Genomic DNA, 20,954 nt, shown 5'->3' on the forward strand with positions numbered 1-20,954 from the left:
TTTTTTTTTCAAAAATATAGCCTGTGTTTCCTTAATGTACATGAATGGTGAATGGGTTGGCTGGCTAACTTTCCGAGCAGGGAACTTGAGGTTGCTTGGGTTTGAAACCTGAGCATACCTTTTTTCCATTCAATTAAAATTTGTGCTGCAAATAGCTGGGACCGCTTGTCAGCAGCTTTTCTATGAAAAAAATAAAAAAATGAGGGGGTTCCATACAAACAAGCATGCCACACGCCTTGTTTTCATTGTTGGGTCACTGACAAACAAGCCCCATGCCACGCTAGCATGCCTCGTCAGCGTCGTGGGTGTATACAAACACGATTAGCATCGTATTTGCACATCCGAGTCAAGTTTTTGTACCACTTTGATGTATGCCACAAGTTACAGCACTAAAGTGACCATTTGCGTCAAGTTCTATCACCACCGGTGTAATTGACTCTTTATTTTAGAAATTTTTGACGATGCGCATTCAGTGAAAGAAGACGTTCCTGTCGAGGACGAGGTGCCTATGGTGACTTTGTAAATTTCAAAATGATATGTCGGCTCAATTTTTCGGAAATGATCATAGAATAAAGTGTGCGTGTGTGCGTTTACGTTTGTACTGTGTTAAGAAAAAGTCCACGGACAGGCGTTAGGCGTTACACTATACACTTGCATTTCCGGGACAGTGAAAAGAGACGAGATCTTCGTGCAGGCATTTCAAGCAGGAACAACCGACGGTCTTTATTAGAAAAACTGTGGGATTTGTGTTCTGGAATGAGCCCATCTCATTGGCCCACCACAACACGGGCCTCTACGGCCTATATTAAAAATGCTCAGATATTAGAGCCCATCTCATTGGCCCACCACAACGCAGGCCTTTACGGCCTATAAAAAAAGGCTCAGATATTACAAGGACCTATCCCTCAAAAAAAATTACAAGGACCTCCTATTATGTCTCAAAAAAAACAAGGACCTCCTATTTGACACTGTTTGATGCCTTGAAAAAAATTTGACACTTCAAAAACCATTTTTTTGCGAGAAAACATCTAATCTATATACCAACTATCAAGGCAGTACGAAAAAAATCAGAAATAATGAAAATTACATCCAGGTTCATCGACCACCTAATTACAACTACAATCCCTGGAGCGAGCCAAAGGCGCGTACTCATCATTGCCCCTCCTTCACTATAGAAAATATAGCGATCCGGTTTTGGGAAGTTCCTCACTACTTTTGGGAACTTTCTAGAAAGTCCCTGGCTGTTTTTTTTATGTTTGATGTTTACTTGTTTTTTCTTTACAGGTTTTTCGGCTTTTATTTAATTTTAAAAAAATCAAAAAATGTGCGTGATCTAAAAAATGCTTGAAATTTTAAAAAAAGATTGATTTACATAAAAGCTTTGTCTTATTTTTAAAAACTTTAATTTTTTAGAAAAGGTTCATGTTTTTAAAAAAATGCTTATTTTTCAGGAAAATATGACGCATTTAATAAATTCAAAAATTCAAAAAAAAGTACGTGTTTCATTGAGTGTTTGGATTTTTAGAGTGTTCAAAAACTCAATGAAATTACATTTTGGAAAAATGATTGAAAATCTGAAAACATGTTTGAGTTCTCAAAAAATATTGCATTTTAAATAAATGTTTACTTTTTATAAGAATGGTGAAAAAAATAAAAATTGTTTTATTTTATAAAAATGGTGAGAAATTTATAAAAATTGGTCTCTTTCTGAATAACTAATAAATTTCATGTTTTTTGAATAAATATTAAAAACTAAAGAAAATAAAGAAAAACACAAAAACCAGAAAAGACAACTATTTTAGGGGAAATGGAAAAGCCAGCTGGATTGCTTGCTTTGCACGTATAAAGAACACAAGAAGTAAGTTACATCTGTGTCCATATATAATCTAGCGCCAACTATAAGCACTGAAGCAATCCGAAAAGTGTCGTAGTCATTGTCCCTCCCTCAACGGAGCCTGGTAAACTCTGTAATAGACAGTCAGAAAGTTGTCATGCTAATGCCCTAATGGACCAGCATACCAAAATAGTAACCATCGCTGATGAAGATAAGCATATATCAAAAGGACCCAACCTGTAGAAACACGAATGCAGAGAAAAGATGATCGGATCAACACAAATCTACCGAAGAAAAACACCGACCGAATCCCGGAATATCTGACAAAGACACACCTCCGCAAGCCTTTCGACAACGCTAGATGCACCATTAGGACGGGGCTAGGCAAGGAGAATCCTATTCCATCTTCAGAAAATCGTCGTCATCTTGTCTTCTTGAGCAGGACATAAACCCTAAACAGACAAAAACACCTAAAGCCAAAGCAGGAGCCCTCCCACCGGTAAGGGTTGGAATCCACCGCGCCTCCTTGGCCCTAAGGCCGCAGTACACGAGACTATTCGCGCGGCACCGACGGAAGGCGACAAAACCCTAGCGTGGGAGTCGCTCGTGGGAGCACAATGGGGAAATGTTTCGTGGCATCTAAGCTAAACATTATCTTGCAAAATGATGAAATTTTTCTATATTTATATGGACAATTTGTAAAGTTGGCTGAGGTTTGTAAAGGTTCTTCTACATTCTCTTTGATATTAGATAGATAAATTATTACAACATGGTGAACATTTTCTACATAGGTATGATCGAATTTCTAAAGTGAAATTAAAAAGAGTGTTTTCAATTGAGCCGCATATGAACAAAAGAAAACAATATTTTCCATGGAAAAACTTTCTTTCACATGTTAGTTTTAGACTCTCCCATAAAAATAAGACTCTTATATGCGCATTACTCTTTCGTGTAAAAAATGACTACTTTCTGATCCCGCCTAAAATATAATTTGTGCATGAAAATTTATTTTCTATAGTACTAATAAAATAGCACAAAGCAATGTATTTTTTCTATGGAATTTCAAAAGCATTTTTTTATGATTTAGTTATGATATTTTATAACACAAATTAAATTCTGATAGAATTTAGCATTGAAATATGAGCAATTTTCTTACTTATCTTTGCAGCAAAAACGTGGAACTAGTGCACATTTGTAATTTTTCTTTTGATTGTTTGTTGCCACCTCAAACCGAAAAATGTTTGTCCAACTTTCACATCAAGTTCGGTGTTTATGTATCCCATTCTTTTTTAAACACATTATAGACGAAGACGTTCATACATGCACTTTGTTCTCGGCCGCTTGCCTGGGCAAAGGTGATTCATGGGCCTAGGAAGGTCATCGATTAAAACAAATATAAGAACTGAGAAAGCATCTTCAAAGCTATCTGCAAACTGCTAGTTTAGCCCTAGGTTAATACTGCCCTCTGGCCAGGCAAATAGAAAAGGACGCCTGGCGGGCTAATCATCTACTTGGGTTGTCCAGGCCATTTACTTGGGCTGTCCAGGCCAAGCTTGCTCTATTTTTCTCGGGCAACAACCAAACAAACAAAGCTTTGGATGTGAACCAAACTAGCTCATACACTCAGCCTTTAGAACACACTATCTATCGCTGAACACTTCCGAGAGACTGAGCTGGCACCTCATTTTGAGATAGACGAAGTCATCATAGGCGCATTCGTAGTCTACGGGAATGTCTTCTCCCACTGAACGAACTTTGAAGTAAGCGTGAAATAAATTCAGGAAAAGGCGACCACCAGTGCTAAGTCTATAATTTAAACCCTGGTGGGCTGGTTCCTCAACACACCAAATCATTTGAGCTAGGCTCAGTTCGCCTATGTATTATATTCTTGAAGATTTTTTTGCGACAAAAAATGCCGACTTAGTAAAAGAATGTTGAGTTAGGGTCTCTCGTCATATGATGAGATTTGGTGTCAGATGCTTCAGATCTATGCAAGGATTCAACGACAATGACTGCGGCTCCAAGACGTTGGTCCTTAGAGGCACGTGCATGAAGACTTTCTAGCTGTCATCGACAACATCAAGCCGCTCCGGTAGGGGAGCGGTGACAGCGGCGCGTCGGCAACTCGCTTTGCCGGCAGTAGTGGTTGTTAGGTGGTCTTAGAATATCCATGTAATTTTTACTATATTTCATATGCTCTGTACTTCGTGTGAACTTTTATAACAGACCTAATCCTTGCAAAAAGGTGTTTCATATCACATATTGTAATGTTGTTGGTATTTTTGTGCGACTATTTCTTGTTACATGTGTGCATAAAACTCTCTTGTTGGACGGTGGTGTGGAACTCTAGTTGCGGAACTATCAATGTGTCATCGGCATGTAATTTTCATTTCTTTTGTGGATTTTTCTTTAATGCTGGACCTTTTTGAATAAAGGACCCTTGGAGAGAGAAAAAATAATCAAATGACAAGTGCCATACGTCAGGTGTGTGGCACTTCGGCTCTGACGTTTTCTGATGGTAATTCCAGTCACGCAAGGATGACAAATTTCAGTGACACACAACAAGTTTTCTGTCAAAAATTAAGTGAAGCACTAACTTGCCTGGCTTAACAACTAAAGTTGTCATTCTCACGTAACTAGAATTTCCATCAAATTGTTAAGAGTTGCCATATGCTCGTACCTGACGTTCGGCTCTTATGAAGGTCCTAAAAGAAATGCACGGACATGCATCCTCAATTCCTCACGAACTTTCCTTGATTTTCTCTCCTCCTTGGGGAAAAGAGAGAGAGGAGAAGGGCCATGGCCCATGGGTATGTGGATCGGATTTCGCGCGAAATCTGCCAAGGTTGGTCCGCATGGACAGCACACCGGGACCTCCTATATGATGCATTTTGAGTCTAATAGGAGCTCGACACATAGGGTGAGACACGCGACTGGGCCAGCCCACCGACACGAAGGTGCATGTGTTTCCTACCGCGCCACCTATAAAACCCCAAAAACAATAGAGCAAGCAAGGATTCGATCCCACGACCTCGATCACATCTGACTCGTTAGCCACTCCATGCATTAGAAGCTGAACATGAATGCACGAAAACATGCTATTCCTTCCGTCTCAAAATAAGTGTCTCAAGTTTATACTAGCTTTACTACAAAGTTGTACTAAACTTAAGACACTTATTTTGGGACGGAGGGAGTAAAACACACAACCAGTTTGAGCTTGGAAAACATTTCTTCAAAATTACGAACAATTTTGAAATGCCACGATTTTATTTTGATATTCCATTTTATTGGAAAAACATGATTTCTTTTGTAATTATGAACATATTTTTAAACATAAATATTTTATGAAATTGCAAACAAATATTAAAGCCAAGAACATTTTTTGAAATTCCTACACATTTTTTGAAACACGAACATTTTATGAAATTGGGAATAAATTTTGAAAAGGAGAACATGTTTTGAAATACAAACATTTTTTAAATTGTGATTTTTTTTAAAAGCAAGAACTATTAATTTCTTAACTTTTTTGAAAACACGAACATAACAAAATTTAAAATGGAGAACATTTTTTAAATTCCTGAACAAATTTTGAAAAATAAAACATTTTTTAATCTCCTGAACATTTTTTCAAACACAGAAGTTTTTAAAAATTTGTAAACATATTTTGAAAATGAGCACATTTTTTGAAATTGTGAACATATTTTGATATTCCAAACAAATATTTCAAATTTCAAAAGAAAGAAACATGAAAAAGGAAAAAGGAACAAGGGAAAAGGAAAGAAAAAAGAAACAAAAATGCAAAAAGAAAAAAAAGAAAAAGAAAAATAATCAGAAGAAGAAGAAGAAAAATAAAAAGAAACACAAAAAAGGAGATGGAAATGGGGAAAATATAAAACCGGATCAGGAACCTTCTAGAAGGTTCCCAAAACCAATAAACCCGTTGGGAATCCTTAGAAGATTCCTAGAACTGGAACATTGTACCTACTATAGATGAGCCGGCCCAATCGCTCGTTTAGTCGCCTCCTATGCAGACGAGATAGTAAAGATACTCGTATGTACAAGAAATACGAAGGATTTATGGGCATGGCATCCGGACAAAAAAGGGCGCAACACAGTAAGATCCGCTTACAAGTTCATGGTTAGAACAAAGATACAACAGGAGAGTTGGCTCAAGGGGAGAAGTGGTAGTTCGGATAATACACAAGAGGAGAAAGATTGGTCCTCCCTTTGGAATGTGGCGGTCCCTTCAAAAGTTATGGTCTTTTTGTGGAGGCTAACACATCACTCAATACCTACTACTGATGTCTTACATAGGAGAAACATGGCACAAGTAAATTCTTGCCCTTTGTGCGGACAAGAAGACACTTGGCGACACGCACTCTTGTCTTGCACAATGTCAACGTGCACCTGGGCACTTTCAGATGAGGATTTGTAGCCCGGATTACGGAGAATGTGGAGCCTAGAGCAAAAAATCGGATGTTCGAACTTAATGAATCACTGAGCCATGACAAGTTCACCAAGCTAGCTGTGACATTGTGGTCTTTATGGTATGCTCGGCGCAAGGAAATTCATGAAGCTATTTTCCACAGCCCTCGTCAAACAATATCCTTTGTGAATTCATACATTAATGAGCTCGAACAGCTACCAAGAGGAGACGAGCATCCAAGGATGGCGACTCAAGTTGATAACCAGCAGCGCTGGCTTCCCCCGCCAGCCAATGTTATGAAACTTAATGTGGATGGTGCGGTAGCCCACCACAAACATGGAGGCGCGGCAGCGGCGGTTTGCCGTGATCATAATGGTGTCTACCTTGGTTCATCGACGGCGGTGTTCCGCATTACAGAATCTGATAGTTGCTTCAGATTGTCAAGGAGTAGTGACTGACATTACTGTAGGAGTAGTTTTCAGTCTTCTAGTTTCATTTACGAATGCAAAAACTTTAATTTTAAGGCTCATAATCTTGTCAAGTTTGCTTATAATTTAGGTTTAGGTAGACATGTGTGGCTGAGTATTCCTCATGACCCAGCCAATGTACCTAAGGACATTACCTTGAATCAATAAAGACGGCAAGTTTTCTCCAAAAAAGAAGACTGTTCAACGCAAAATGCATCAAATAAGTGTTTTTTCAGTACTCAAATAGGGATTTCCCACCATGGCCTCCGGTCACATAACGTCGCTGCCGCTTCCTTGAGCTCGCACGGAGACAGGAGCAAAAAAGGGGCGAAAATTTCCTTGTCGCCGATCGACCATGCACGCACGCATGGGAGGCACCAGAACAATTGGGAAGGTGTGCAAGCTGCAGGCCACGTAGAGTAAAAAAAATTTTGGACGAAGGCCACGTAGATTATGCTTCTACGGGATCAGATCCGGCCAAGACGCAGAACGAGAGCTGGCGTACGTGCGGACGGAGGGTGACGAGGGTCGATGGCGTACGTCTCCGTCCGGAATACTCTACTCACCCTGGTACGTGTTGACCTTCGGGCTTCAGCTCTCGTGCATGGCAAGCCTCCAGGAGCCCACGAATGGCAACGGGGATGACACAGAGGAGCCCCCAAAAGTTCTGTCTTTTTTACCTGTCGGCCTGGGACTGGGACTAGGTATGTAATGTACGTACCGGCTTCTGGATTGTTACGTAGAACAGGCTAGCGAGGGGCGATCTTTTGCCCTTGTGCGCTAGCTCTCTGGATCGTTCTGGTGCAACCGCCATAACCTGCCACGGGACAAAAGGCAACGACTGAAGCTGGCCAGGAAGGCGCTCGATTGGTCTCAAAGTTGCTGGCGATCACAAATGGGATGAATGAGAGGCGGTACAGACTCCACTCAGCGTAGCCTTATGTAGTAGTGTGATTTCTCTAGAAAGACTGACGGTAACGTTGGCACATTCACACACCATCTCCACACGTAGCGTCAGTGCAAGCACCCAAGGTTATGTGATGTTAATGCACCCCAAAGCGTTTACATCTAGAAATTGAATAGTCTTTTGGCAAAGCTATGCTACCAAGCCCACCGAAGACGAGATGGACCTATGATGACGCCAACGAGAGGCAGAGCAACCCTAATTTTAGAGGGAAGGGGGCGGCTACGGGTAGGCTGTTTGACCATAGTATAGCGTTGACCGTTTCTATCGATGTACAGATCACAACACGGAGACGTCACGTGGCTATAATCTTAATCTCTATGTTTGGCGTTAAAAGATTAGTGGTACGTGGCGCAACAAGTCCGTCCATTCAAGGTCAAAGTGTTAAACAAGTCATGCATGGTCCAGTAATCGACTCGTGCCTAGCACGGGGCAACTGGATCAATGGCGACGCGTCGGGAAAGGTACATGGCGTCGGTCGGTGGCTTCGCGCCAACGAAGACCGGCCCGCCGCGCTGTCGGCCGAGTCGTCCTGGGCTCGCGGCAGAGCGCCAACGCAACCCCGCTGAAAACGGAGTGGATAGCGCAGTTTCACCGGCCCGTTCAACTCGATCGGCGACGTGAGAGAAGAGCGAACAAGTGTCTGAGACGCTGAGGCATAGCGCCCAGGATCGAGGCTGAAATGAACACCTGGAAGAGCTGGCCGGGACAAGACGTACGGCGCCATTGGCCATGCTCCATACGCCCCGGACAGACACCACCGGCCACGGCGCGCCAAAAAATAAAAAGACACCGGCCACGGCCAGCGTACGCAACACACGCAGCTTGAATCCTGCGACGACGAGCATCCACGCGCCGCACCGGCCACCCCCGGGCGCGCGCGCGCGTGTCGCGCCAGAATCCACAAGCTAGGCACAAGCGTCGAGGCTCCACCCGGGCCCGGCTCATATCTTTGACGGAAGCAGCTCGATCACGACTGGTTTAAATTAATCAGCTGGGCACGCATGGTCTCAGCTACTCCGACTCCGACTGGTACGTGGTACAGCTACAGCAAGTACCGGTCATTGTCGACGAGGTCGGCGCAAAAGTTAACAGAACGGGAGCATGGCAGTTAACTCACGCTTCGCTACCCACCGCTGTTGGTGAACCACGACGTACGTACGTGGCGTTCACCCATTTGCTTGCACCGCAAGCGGCAGCAGGGCTCGTCGTCGTCACGGTTAAATGTCATATAACGGATTTGGCTGAAACGTTGTCAAAATTGACTCTTGGATCGGCCGACTTGCACACCGGCCAAATTAGCTGCTCGAGTTTGGTGCATGCTTACGTGCCTCCGGGACAGCGACAGGCACCCCCACCCGGGTGCCCGGGCGAGTCAACGGACGTTTGAGGGCCAGATTAAACACAACGCTGAATAAGCAAAAACCAGAAATAGATACTCACTCGTAACAAAAACCAGAGATTTTATTGATTCGGTTTAGATAGATGAAATCCTCATCACGAAAAAAGGTAAATCAAACAAAAAAACCATAAGATAAGAGCTGTACAAATTCGAAGCTCCGCCTAAAATAAAATTATTTGGACGCGAAACGTGCTAAGCCCGAGACGTCAATCAATAGACATAGTGGACACGAGACGGCTTGGACGACGAGCCGGACCACGGCACGGCCACGGTGACCACGCCGTCCTTGTACGCGAACTCGGCGTCCTCGCCCTCAACCTTGCACAGCCTGGGCTTCGCCGACGAGTAGGCCGCCATCTCCCCCGCGCCCTTGACAGCCACCTCCACGGTCACCTCGCCGTTGTCGACCTCGCTGTACTCGAAGGCCTGCACCGCGCCGCCGGTGTTGAGCATGTTGGCGAGCCCGATGGGCGCGAACCGGATGTCCTTCTCCGGCGAGACGACGCGCACGGGCGCCACCACGAGGAGCTCGTAGTTGAACGGCTCGAGCGTGATCTCCACGGTCTCCTCCGGGAGCAGCAGCTCCAGCTTCCTGGCCTCGACGAAGTAGACGGCGAAGTGCGCGGCGCCGTCGACGGCGACGGGGTGGGCGGTGCCCTGCTTCCACTCGACGTCGGCCGGGCCGGCGCGCGCGGTGACGGGGACGGAGCACTGGGACCAGCACTTGTTCCGGCGCGCCTCGGGGCTCCACCCTCCGCCCTGGCAGTTGAAGGCGCCGAGCACGCCGGAGAACCGGTTGAGGTTCCAGATCTTGAGCATGGTCTTGCCGTCGTGGAGCGGGTCGAGGAAGAGGAGGTCGCGGGTGGGGAGCGCGTGGTGGTCGCAGCGTAGTATGGTGCCGTCAGGCAGCGCGAGGCGACGGAGCAGCGCGAAGTCGTGGCTGCCGACGGAGTCGCTGACGTAGATTGGCCCGCCGGAGACGGCGCGGGAGGCGGCGTGGAAGGCGGCGCAGGGGTGCGTGGACTGGAACATGTCCCAGTCCGGGTGGATGAAGCTGGCCATCCAGAGGGAGTTGTAGGCGCAGTGCACCATGTGGCAGCCCTGCAGCCAGAATGTGCCGTTGGGGTCGCCGGAGGGGTCGGTGCACCAGAAGTCGTCGCCGACGCGGCCCAGCGCCACGGCCTCCGTGCCGAGCAGCATGAAGTCGTTGCAGTGCTCCATGCTGGCGATCACGCCGTTGCCGCCGAAGTGCCGGCGCACGGAGTCGGTGAGCCCGCGGAAGTAGGCCTTGGCCAGCTCCACCCGCCCGCCGTACTCCTCGCACACCATCTCCAGCAGCTGCACACGCACACGCACACGCACCGTCAGAAAAAAAAGTCAGCACAGTCAAGTTTATCTTTTTTATTTGTTTCTGTCGGTGACAAGTCACATCAAGAAGTTATAGCAGTTTCTTGGCTGTTCTATTTACACGTTTCAAGATGGTGTCAAATGTCAAATACTTATCTATCCTACCGTCCAGGTCAGGTCACCGGATGGTTCAGTTGAACAAGATTGGATTTGGTACTAATAAAAGCAGAAAAGGATAGCGTTCCAAATCGTCTACCGTCATGGACCATTTGTGGCGGAGTACATTTTCTACACGGTTTTTGTAGATAGCTCGAGAACCTCATCACATGGATGGTGCACTGCACCGCTTATGTTTTCTACATATTTTATTCAAAGGCATGCAAGCAAAACATTCTGGGCTAATCACATCCATCAAAATCTGCCGACAAAATTTGCAACTTGTGAAAAAGACTCACATGTATGACGTCGACCTTGACGCCGTCGATGCCGGAGGCCTGGAGGTGGGAGTGGAGGCCCTCGTAGAGCTCGCGCGCGTGCTCCGGGTCGACGAGCCCGACGCCGTTGTTGACGATCTTGTCGACGGCGAGGTCCTCCATGGTGCGCTTGAGCCCCGGCGAGAGCTTGGGTGCGACGACCTTGTTCGGCGGCAGCCCCGGCGTGCCGGGCCGGAGCCCGCCCCAGTACCCGCAGAGCGCGTGCCACACGTACACCTGCTCCACCGTCGGGAACGCGGCCTTCATCTCGCGCACGAACCCGCCGAGGCCCAGGCCGCCCTTGTAGTCCCTGAACTTGTGGTTCTCCTGGAACTTGATGAGCCGGCACGGCATCTGCTCGCCGGCGGCCGTGCGGTTCATGCCCTCGGCGCCGTCGGCGGGGTCGTCGTCGTCGTGGCAGATGGACTGCCAGCCGTCGTCGATGAGCACGAGCCCCGGCGGGCACCCGCCCTCCGCCAGCCCGCGCACGCCCTCCCACACCCCCTCCGGGTGCACCTTGAGGTAGAAGGCGTCCCAGGTGCACCACCCGAACTTGTCCACGATCGGCGGCGGCGTCTTCTCCTCCAGCAGCAGGAAGGTGCCGAGGTGGGCGCGCACCACCCTGGCCGCCTCCCTCACCAGCTCGAACGGGTCGTCGCCGGCGTGCAGGTACACGGCGCTCCGGAACACGGAGCCCTTCACGACAGAGGAGCCGCTCTCGAGGCAGAGCGCCACGTGGTCGTCCTCGCCGGACTGGAGGCTGGCGCGGAAGGCGCCGTCGACGATGGGGAGGAGGAGCACGTAGGGACGGTCGGCGGCGCGGTCGAGCACCATCATCTGGGTCTCGTTCTCCACGTCCCGGCCGGCGGTGCCCACCCAGTGGGTCGTCCACCACACCTTGAAGCGGAAGATGCTCATGAACCGCGTGTCGAGCAGCTTGCCGATGGGCACCACGTGGCGGCTGTCCGGCGCCGGCGCGTCGAAGCCGAGGAAGCTGCCGTGGGTGGCGCCAGCAACCTCGGCAGCGGACACGAGGACGGAGGCCGGGGTGAGGCGGATGTTGGCGGGGACGTCGAGGAGGGCCGGGTGGCCGTCGACGGCGAGGTCCTTGCCCTTGAGCGTGAAGCGCGGCGACTGCTTGAGGCCGTCGACGGCCACGTCGCCGAGCAGGTCGTCCGTCGCCTTGCTGAGGTTGGGGGCCATGGCCGGTCGGCGGTGTTCGGTTCGCTTGCGGTGGAGGCTTGGAGGGTTTTGCTCTGCTTTCGTATGCTTGGCTTTGCTATAAGCTCGTGTTGTGTGCTTTGGCGAGTTGATCGGCAGCCAATTGGCGCTGGATTTATAGGGGATTTGCGTCTGGCCCACAAGGAAAGCTCTGCTCCTCCGAATGGAAATGTTTTTTTGGCGGTGCGAAATTTTCCTTTTCTTTTCGCATTCTTGTTCTCGTGGACAAAAAAACTTGCACCTCTCACCGCCCTAATAAAATCGCGAAGCTTCGCACGCTAATTCATCCATCCATTCCTTTGGGTGTTTCTTCCCTTTGGATTTGGAAATCCATTTTTATGATGGATAAGGATATAATGTAATGTAATGTAATAGATTGATGATGTAGTATCCGTAGTGGAATCACGCGGCGATCGAGTTTTCTGCGTGCTAATTATCCTCTCCACATTTGTTTCCTCCTCTCTGCTATATCGCTTTCCTTGCCACGAGGCCAATTTTGCGTTGGGTATTCACGCACCGTGTAATCTCGGGCGATCAATAGCTGATGGCGCATGTAAGGAATCGAACCCGTGCGATTTTCCGTTGATTGATGATGTATTTCCATTCCATGCTTGGCGTATAATCCAATAACGTTTTCTGTATGTGTAAATATATTCGTTTTTAAAACATTTTCTTTTCTGATACATGGCATGGCCAGGTGCATGGCTATACTCCAATAACCAGCCGCGAGGCCTGCGGTTGACACGTCCACTTTGGACGTGTGCGAAGTGGGGGACGTGCATGTCTTGGCGGCAACTAAAAAGCGTCGTCTTTTTTAGGAAACCGGGCTGCCTTGACAATTCACCAAACACAGCCGTCCAGGCCTCTCCAGAAGAGGACAGATCCTCCCCGGCTCTAGAATGCAATCGGCCGTGGGCCACAGGCAGAACGCCGCTACTCCTCAGCATGGGCCGTGGCCCACAGGTCCAAACTAGTCTGCAAGTGCCGCGCGTCGACGCTCTCCTCCGCCGACGATGCTCGCGTGGCCGCGCCCGGGTGGGGGTGCCTGTCGCTGTCCCGGAGGCACGTAAGCATGCACCAAACTCGAGCAGCTAATTTGGCCGGTGTGCAAGTCGGCCGATCCAAGAGTCAATTTTGACAACGTTTCAGCCAAATCCGTTATATCGACATTTAACCGTGACGTTGACGAGCCCTGCTGCCGCTTGCGGTGCAAGCAAATACGTTGTGGTTCACCAAGAACGATGAGTGGCGTCGTGAGTTAACTGCCATGCTCCCGTTCGGTTAACTCTTGCGCCGACCTCGTCAACAATGACCGGTACTTGCTCTTGCTGTACCACGTACCAGTCGGAGTCGGAGTAGCTGAGACCATGTGTGCCCAGCTGATTAATTTAAATCAGTCGTGATCGAGCTGCTTCCTTCAAATATATAGGAGAGCGGGCCCCGGGTGGAGGCTCGACGCGACACGCACGCGCCCGTCGGGGTTGGCCGGTGATGCGCGTGGATCCTAGTCGTCGCAGGATTCAGTCTGCGTGTGTTGCGTACGCTGGCCGTGGCCGGTGTCTTTTTATTTTTTTGGCGCGCCGTGGCCGGTGGTGTCTGTCCGGGGCGTATGGAGCATGGCCAATGGCGCCGTACGTCTTGTCCCGGCCAGCTCTTCCAGGTGTTCATTTCACCCTCGATCCTGAGCGCCATGGGTCAGCGTCTCGGCCACCTGTTCGCTCCTCTCTCACGTCGCAGATCGAGTTGAACGGGCCGGTGAGACTGCCCTATCCGCTCCGTTTTCAGCGGGATTGCGTTGGCGCTCTGCCGCGAGCCCAGACAGAACGACTCGGCCGACAGTCCATTTTTATTTTTCATTGGTGCGAAGCCACCGACCGGCGCCATCTAATCTATCTAAACTCCTAATGTCTCAGTTGATAGGTCGCGTTTCGGGTTTTATTTTTGTCCCATCATTTTCGTCCGATTTTTTTTTGCTGGTTTTTTTTCGCCCTTCCCCACGCACTAAAAAAACCTACGCTCCTCTCGATCCCCTTGACGCACGCTCCTCTCGCCCCTCCTCTCGATCCACCCCCTTTCGCTGTGTTTTCTCTTTCCCTCGTATCCCACTCCGCCGCCTCCCGCTTCCTCCGCCGCCGCCGCCCCTCACCCTGCCTGCCTGCCTTGGTTTTTGGGCATCCCACTCCTCCGCTGCCATATGCCGCCTCCACCAAGATCCGAGGCCCCCCACTTGTGGGCCGCCGCCGCCGCCACAGAACCTCGGGGAAGGGCGGGGCACGGCGCAGTCTTCCTCCTCCGCCGCCATCTGTTCCCCCTCCGCTCCCATCTGCCGCCGCCGCGGAAACGTGGGACGCCGCTGTCGCTGCCGCTGAATCCAAGGGACGTCGCCGCCGTCGCGGATCGGCAGGACGCCGCCGTCGCAAATCGGCGGGACGCCGCCACCGCTATCGCCTCGGATCACCAGGATGCCGCCGTCGCAGATCACCAGGTCGCCGCCGTCGGCTCCGATCTCACACGCCGCCGGCGTGGCCGTGACGACCGATGAGCACGCTCAGCCCCCATTCCTGCCACAGGTCTTCACAATCGAGGCTGCCTCCTCATTCCTGTCTCTAATCTTTCATTCAACTACTCGAATTCTGTTTGTAGATGAAGAAAAGTTTCTGCTCTTCTTAGTTATCTCTGAACCACCGATTCTGTACGGTGTGTGCTGCATAGAATTGCAGGCTCTGTTTGAATGTGTTCCAGCAAAGGAGCATATTGTCTTGTTTGGGGTGCAGCCACTAAATATACTGACATATTTCGTGGTTTGCGTACTCCTCATTTACGCTTGGTTTGTTAACTGAAGAAATGGTTTCAGGCTTCGCCTTGGTAGTGCACCTCCAGACAGAACTTGGCAAGCTTCGTAAAAGAGTGAATATGAGCAGTCAATCAGGAAATATGCCGAGGAACCAAAGAATGTTATTAGGCCGGACAATTTGGTATACGTTATGGGAAGAGCAGACTAAATGCAGAGGAGAGTGAATCCATGCAGGAGATTGTTTTGCGGTGTTCACTGAGTCTTGCGTACTTTATTGCTGAATAATGTCACCATTTGTAAGTACATCATAGACTATGGACCTAATGGTGTTCCGATTTGTTAATGCAGGGGAAGCTAGAGGCAGAGAACCGTCGGTCTTGCATATGTCAGTGACGGTCGCTGATCAGGTTGTTGCGCGCGAATGACAACAATTGGTTCATAACGAACCAATATGTAGGACATGCCGTTCGACCTTCTTATAGAAGTGAACAATCATTTCCAGAGCATTATATTAGCTGGACTTTTTATGAGGTATGAGCAAGTTGAGAGTTTCGAGTGGGTATATTTTCTGAGTTCCTAAATATGATCAGTGGGCTGGCGCCGAAGTCCATCTTGACAGGTAGGTAGATTGAGATAATTTGTATGTCTCAAGGTTGTTATCTGGTTCATTAGTGTGCCGAGGCTCTGTAGATCAAAACAGAGCCATGAAGGTTGCTATGAGCAAACTATGTCCAGGGAAGGTCATGGCTAAGGAAACGGGACTGGCGGATTTCCCCCTCGTCGTGGACAAGACGTCATGACACAGTTGTGATGAGGTGTGGCGCAAGCGTGGCTGTAGGATCCCTCCTATGAAGCCAGGCAATGACATCATTGGATCCTCACTGGTATGCAGAGCTGTCGCGTGGATCCGACAGGTGGCAGGGGCGTGTGACTAATCAGGTACATGGCCTTGGTTCCACATTTAATGTTACCAAGTTCTTAATCTGTCATATTGCTTCTACCGTTCAGATATCTGATGCCATTACAGATGGTGCTGAAGGATCTTGTAGTATGCAAGTATGGAGCAATTTCTAAAATGGCTTGCATGATGTCACTTGTCATCCTTGGCATCTTATCTCTTTCGCACTACTACCTGCAGCTGGAGGCATCATGCCAAGGAAGGTGATTCCGTACTGTTTTTCTGAAACCTCGGCTGTACTCGTGATTTCTTGTCTCATTAATCTCACGGCTACACAGGACAACTTCTGAATATATTACAGTTAATGCCTTTCTTCTTGGAGCTTTTGTGTACTAGACTAGCATGATTTGTTGGGATGTGGATTGCGGTATGTGCAAATTTTAGTTTCAAGTGCTGCTTGGGGGTCTGCAACGAAAGCGTTGCAGGTTTTATTTGTTATCTATGGTGTTTGTCTTTCATGCGTTTCCCCCTTCTTCGATTTGAAATAGTGAATAATTTACCAAAACAGTTTGGTGTTTGTGCAGCTGATTTCTCAGCCATGGCATGGCTGTATTTAGTGTGGCACTACTTTATGCAACATTTTATGTTTGTCTTGGAGTATAGATTCACCTGATTCAATGAAGGTTACGGACAGTAAGTAACTTGCAAGCATGAATTTTTTCCACCATTAAATCTACTCCTTTTTTCCTATGTTTACATGCCCCCACATATTTACGGGTTCAACTTTTGACCAACTAATCCTGGGTTAGTTCATAAAAATTATACCATTGAATTTCTATTATAAAATAGTTTCCAGCAGTATATATATTTTCTGACATGTGAATCATCTATTATTGGTCAATGTTCAAACACAAAACCTGAGGGCGCCATGTAAATAGAGACGGAGGTAGTAGTTATTAGTTTTCACAATGTATACATTTTTAAACTATCAGTTTCTTTTAAGAATTGATGCGTACGCGTTCAATTGATGTCGCGAATTCAACAAGTGCTTTGATGTCTCTGTCTACAAGTTTGTGAGTTAGATTGGTTCAGTAAATGGCTTAAACTGTTGGAGGAGTCTGTGGTTGTGATGGTACGTTCATACGTTGTCGTTGGTATCGTTCGCTTCCTCCCCCGCAGTGCTCCATCGTCGATGGAAGGATCTCCTTGCCGATTTTTTCCAAACAAACCGCACCCCGTCTGTTTGTTTCCATTCAAATTTCACTCCCATGACATGACAACCGATCCCTCCCCATCCTACTCTTTCCTTGCAAAAGCATAACAGAATCGAAACTTGCCTTGCCTTGACCGACACATTCCCAGCGGATTTCACAAATCAATCTTCATCCAATCCACCGCAGTTCCCGCTGATCCCCTTTCATCATCCCCGCCGCCCCGCCTTCCAATTAGCCATCTTCCATTGCAATCATCGAGCCCTACCATGCAAGCAGTCCTACGAGGCTACGACTGTCGTGGTGCTGGTGGCCTCCAGCGCGCTCGCCGGGGCCAGGGGTGGACTAAGTTTCGGTGCTGTCTCTGGTGGAGACGACGGGATGCGGCTGCACGAGAAGAACCTGCAGAAGAAGATGCCGGTGTGGACAGAGAGGCGGACGCAGCAGGAGGCGTGTGTGGCGCAAGCGCGGGCTTAACTTGCGGGCGCGGATTAGGGAAGAGGCCATCTCGGTGGCGGCTTGTGACCTGGGGGACGCGCTAGCACGCGAGCCCGGTGACCATCATGTGTGCGTTCTGGACGTACCATGTGGTGTATGCCACAATGCCATGTGGGTTGGGCCTGCATGAAATGCCGATCTGTAGCACATCCTCCATCGCCTCATCACTGGCTGCTCAAGGGCAGCATCACATGATCACCAAGGCCTGTGACAACATCTTCATGCCCAACTCTCACTCCACATGGGAACGACACTGCTCTATTGCTTGCTTATTTAAGATCATGGCAATCATTTTATCTAGCCTATGTGTTTCTAATTTTCTCCCCTTATTGTTGCAGGTTAGAGTGCAGCTTTCAGATACTTCTTTCTTTGGGATAGTTGGAATACTATGACTAGATATAGAAGAGGCTCAAATGGTAATGCTATCAGTGTTTGCCCCTTCCGTGATTTATGCGTAGCATGTAGACTATCAGCGACAATTTGAGCCTCTTTGTGAAGTAGTTTTGTAGGGTATTGCTTCAAGTCAAGAAAATAGCTTCCAAAGATAGTTTAACCGAAGAGCTTCTGATCTCTACATGTGAATGGTAAACTGCCAATTTTGTACTTTACTATTCTATATCAAGAAAATAAATAATTGCATCATGGTATTAGTGGCTTAATTATTTTTATGTGCATTGAACTATATATTTTGAAGCATTTAATAGTATCTTTCATGGAGGATCTAGGACTCCTGCCAATTTATTGTACGGAGTTGTTCTTTGCTAAAAAAAACTTTGCTCAATTGCGCTTTGCCTCTCAGTGTTATCATTAGTTAATGGCCTAAACTGTTGACAACTTATCAAAAAAGAATAATCATATGCAGATGCAGAAGCATATTAGTCATGCAGAAATAATCATATGCTGAAGGAAGGACTTGGAACTGTAACTAAAAACAAAATGGTAAGTGGAGGGGCTCTGATATTGCAATAAAAAGAAATGATAGATATTTCACTGGGAAGCGAACTCAGGAAGACAAAATAATACAATCCTTACATTTTCAGATTACTCTTATTTTCTTATGCATGTTCCTATACGGATTGGTCCTGAATGTTTGACTTCTCGTAGAAATGAAGATGCATACCCCCAACCTCAACTGTTGTGTCACCATCGAGGACATCTAGCTGCTTGTTGTTCTTCAATTACTATTGCTCTTAAGATTCATGTCTTAGATATTCTTAGGAGAGAAATTGTATGGAATTTAATGATCATTCATCTCAACAAATATACGTGATATTTCCTTGTAAAAGGTTGCCTACCGAATTTATGGCCTACTATTAAAGGGGAGTTTGTTTCCACTTCCACCACCTCTCGTTCGATCCTAACCTCCTTTGGTTTTTTCCCTTGCAGCGATTCCTCACTCCCACCGGTTTGTTTAGGAATGGATGCCTCTCCTCCCATGTCCAGTTTTAGTGTTAGTTTTTGGCTCTAATAATCTCGTTCGACCCACCGCTACAAATAGATGCCACACCGCTCCTTTTGTTACGATGGACTCATGTGAGGCCTCGACAGACCCACTTCCTTACAGCAAAACGAAAACAATCAACCATCAATCAGAAATCTCCCTGATATTTCTTTCCTTCAGATGCATACATAGCAGCCCAGGCCCAGCAGATCTGCATTTCCTTTCCTTTCCTTTTTTTGTTACACCTTTTCTTCTCTTCTTGTTATATCATTTCGAAAAGATTGATCTACACGATCGTCGTCTATTCAAGACTCATCTAGACATGAAAAATATGTGCAGACTCTAGGATACAAATATGCGTCATAGATCTACTTAGTATATGTACGCAATAAAAAATTTAAAAGGCCCATAGCAACGCACGGGATTCTACTGGTTGATGTTACAAATTGTTTAGGCCCTAGATCTCAAGTAGCAGCTCTAACAGGAAGGGAATAAAGTGAACTATTAGTTGCTATTGATGTTACATTTAAACCTTTGCGATTGCTAGACAGTAGAAATAATTGAAAATATTCTCTTCTTTGCTTTCCAATTGGTAGTATTCAAGATAACAAGAAATCCAATATTGTTGTTTCTTGTGAAGTGTAGTTCACTTTATTCCCTTCCTGTTAGAGCTGCTACTTGAGATCCAGAGCCTAAACAACTTGTGACCATAGACTGCTCAGAGTTATCATATTTGATCTTCAAGTGCAATCCTTCAGTTGTTCTATTGCATCTCCGAGCCATATTAGCATACATTTCCAATCAACAATTGACTACTGGGTCAGTTATTACTATCTCTGAGAAATTCTTTCTTAATTTGTCCTATAAACAATTAAATTCATTATTGGCCATGAAGTTCACTGCAAATTTGCTGCGCAGTTTTTATTTCAGAGATACATGTGAATATTTTTTTGTTTATTACTTTTGCCGAATATGAATAGTTCATTTGAGATCCCTCTAACAAAACACGATAAGAAAGGGGAAGAATTAACCTACAGGGAGGCATGATCGAGGTCGTTGCTCATGCATGTTTGATGGCATTGTTTCAGGCGCCCACCGACTGTGTGTATGCCTGTTACCTACGGCGCCGTTGTTGCTTCCCTCGGTCGGGCGTGGTCCACCAGCCACTACCTGTAGGCAATAGCATTAGGCCGGCAACTATCGCGGATCAAGGGTACAAATCAACCAGACTAGGAGAGGGGGTGGTGGTCTACGTAGTGGCAGGGAGAGGAAGCGATGGCTGACACCAAGGCTGGGAGAGGAGCCGGCAGATGACTCTATGGCGGGACAAGAGGAGCAGTGGCAGGGAGAGAAAGCGGGACTATGCCATGTGAGTTGCTGAAGTTGTGCCTTGTGAGGTGGGGATAAGGGATGTGTGTTGTGCATGTGTAGTGAGAGGCGTGGAGTAGCTTTTCCTTTTTTGAGGGAGGCTGTTTATTTGTCTAGAACAGATTAGCTTCTTTTCCTTTCTCCCTTGTGAACTGAGAGGAGTGGTTATTATGCCACGAGAGAAGTGTCAGATATTCTAGAAATAGCAAAAATTGTTCTAAAGATAATAGCCAAACAAGTGATCTAGAGAATGTCCTATGTTGCTACAAAGCAGGATGCGACTCACTCCACACATGCATACCATGTATATATTTTGGACTCACTCTACATCACATTTGGTAGAGAATAAAGCTATGAGATATTGAAATTACTGAGATTTTCAAGGGACTTCAATAACGCACTTGAAATAGCATTTCACAACCTATATTCTCTGTTGGCTGATATTCCAACGAGCACAGACAAGTATATTTATCTATTTTATTTTCATAATCAAGATACATGCAATTATTTTATCATCATTATATTTATATTCTAGATAATAATAATTTATTCGTTACAAGAGTGTGTTGGGTTATTTTGTACTGCCGCCGTTTCTAAATATAAGTCTATA

At 47.1% G+C, this 20,954-nt stretch overlaps 1 protein-coding gene and 1 long non-coding RNA gene across 22 annotated transcripts; one reads left to right on the top strand and one right to left on the bottom strand.

Annotated features, from left to right (window-relative positions):
- Positions 1-9,137: 9,137 nt before the first annotated feature.
- Positions 9,138-12,226, bottom strand: LOC125542764 (Raffinose synthase family protein). Its single transcript, XM_048705937.2, has 2 exons — positions 10,896-12,226; positions 9,138-10,431 (listed from the first exon to the last, which is right to left on the bottom strand). The coding sequence occupies exons 1-2, from the start codon at positions 12,114-12,116 to the stop codon at positions 9,304-9,306; spliced, it is 2,349 nt and encodes a 782-aa protein (XP_048561894.1). The 5' UTR covers positions 12,117-12,226; the 3' UTR covers positions 9,138-9,303.
- A 140-nt stretch (positions 12,227-12,366) lies between these two features.
- On the top strand, positions 12,367-20,711 carry LOC125542765 (uncharacterized). Of its 21 annotated transcripts, none has more exons than XR_015618149.1 (6): positions 13,381-15,867; positions 15,956-16,089; positions 17,874-17,951; positions 18,034-18,119; positions 18,398-18,474; positions 18,640-18,875. It is a non-coding gene; the product is annotated as an uncharacterized LOC125542765 (long non-coding RNA). The 21 variants fall into 21 exon arrangements; XR_015618148.1 differs by having other exon boundaries at positions 13,383-15,867; positions 18,037-18,119; XR_015618158.1 differs by having other exon boundaries at positions 12,367-16,519.
- Positions 20,712-20,954: the final 243 nt, after the last annotated feature.

Source organism: Triticum urartu, chromosome 3A (genome assembly GCF_056163025.1).
Source record: "Triticum urartu cultivar PI428250 chromosome 3A, HENAU_Tu73, whole genome shotgun sequence".
Lineage (NCBI taxonomy): Eukaryota > Viridiplantae > Streptophyta > Magnoliopsida > Poales > Poaceae > Triticum > Triticum urartu.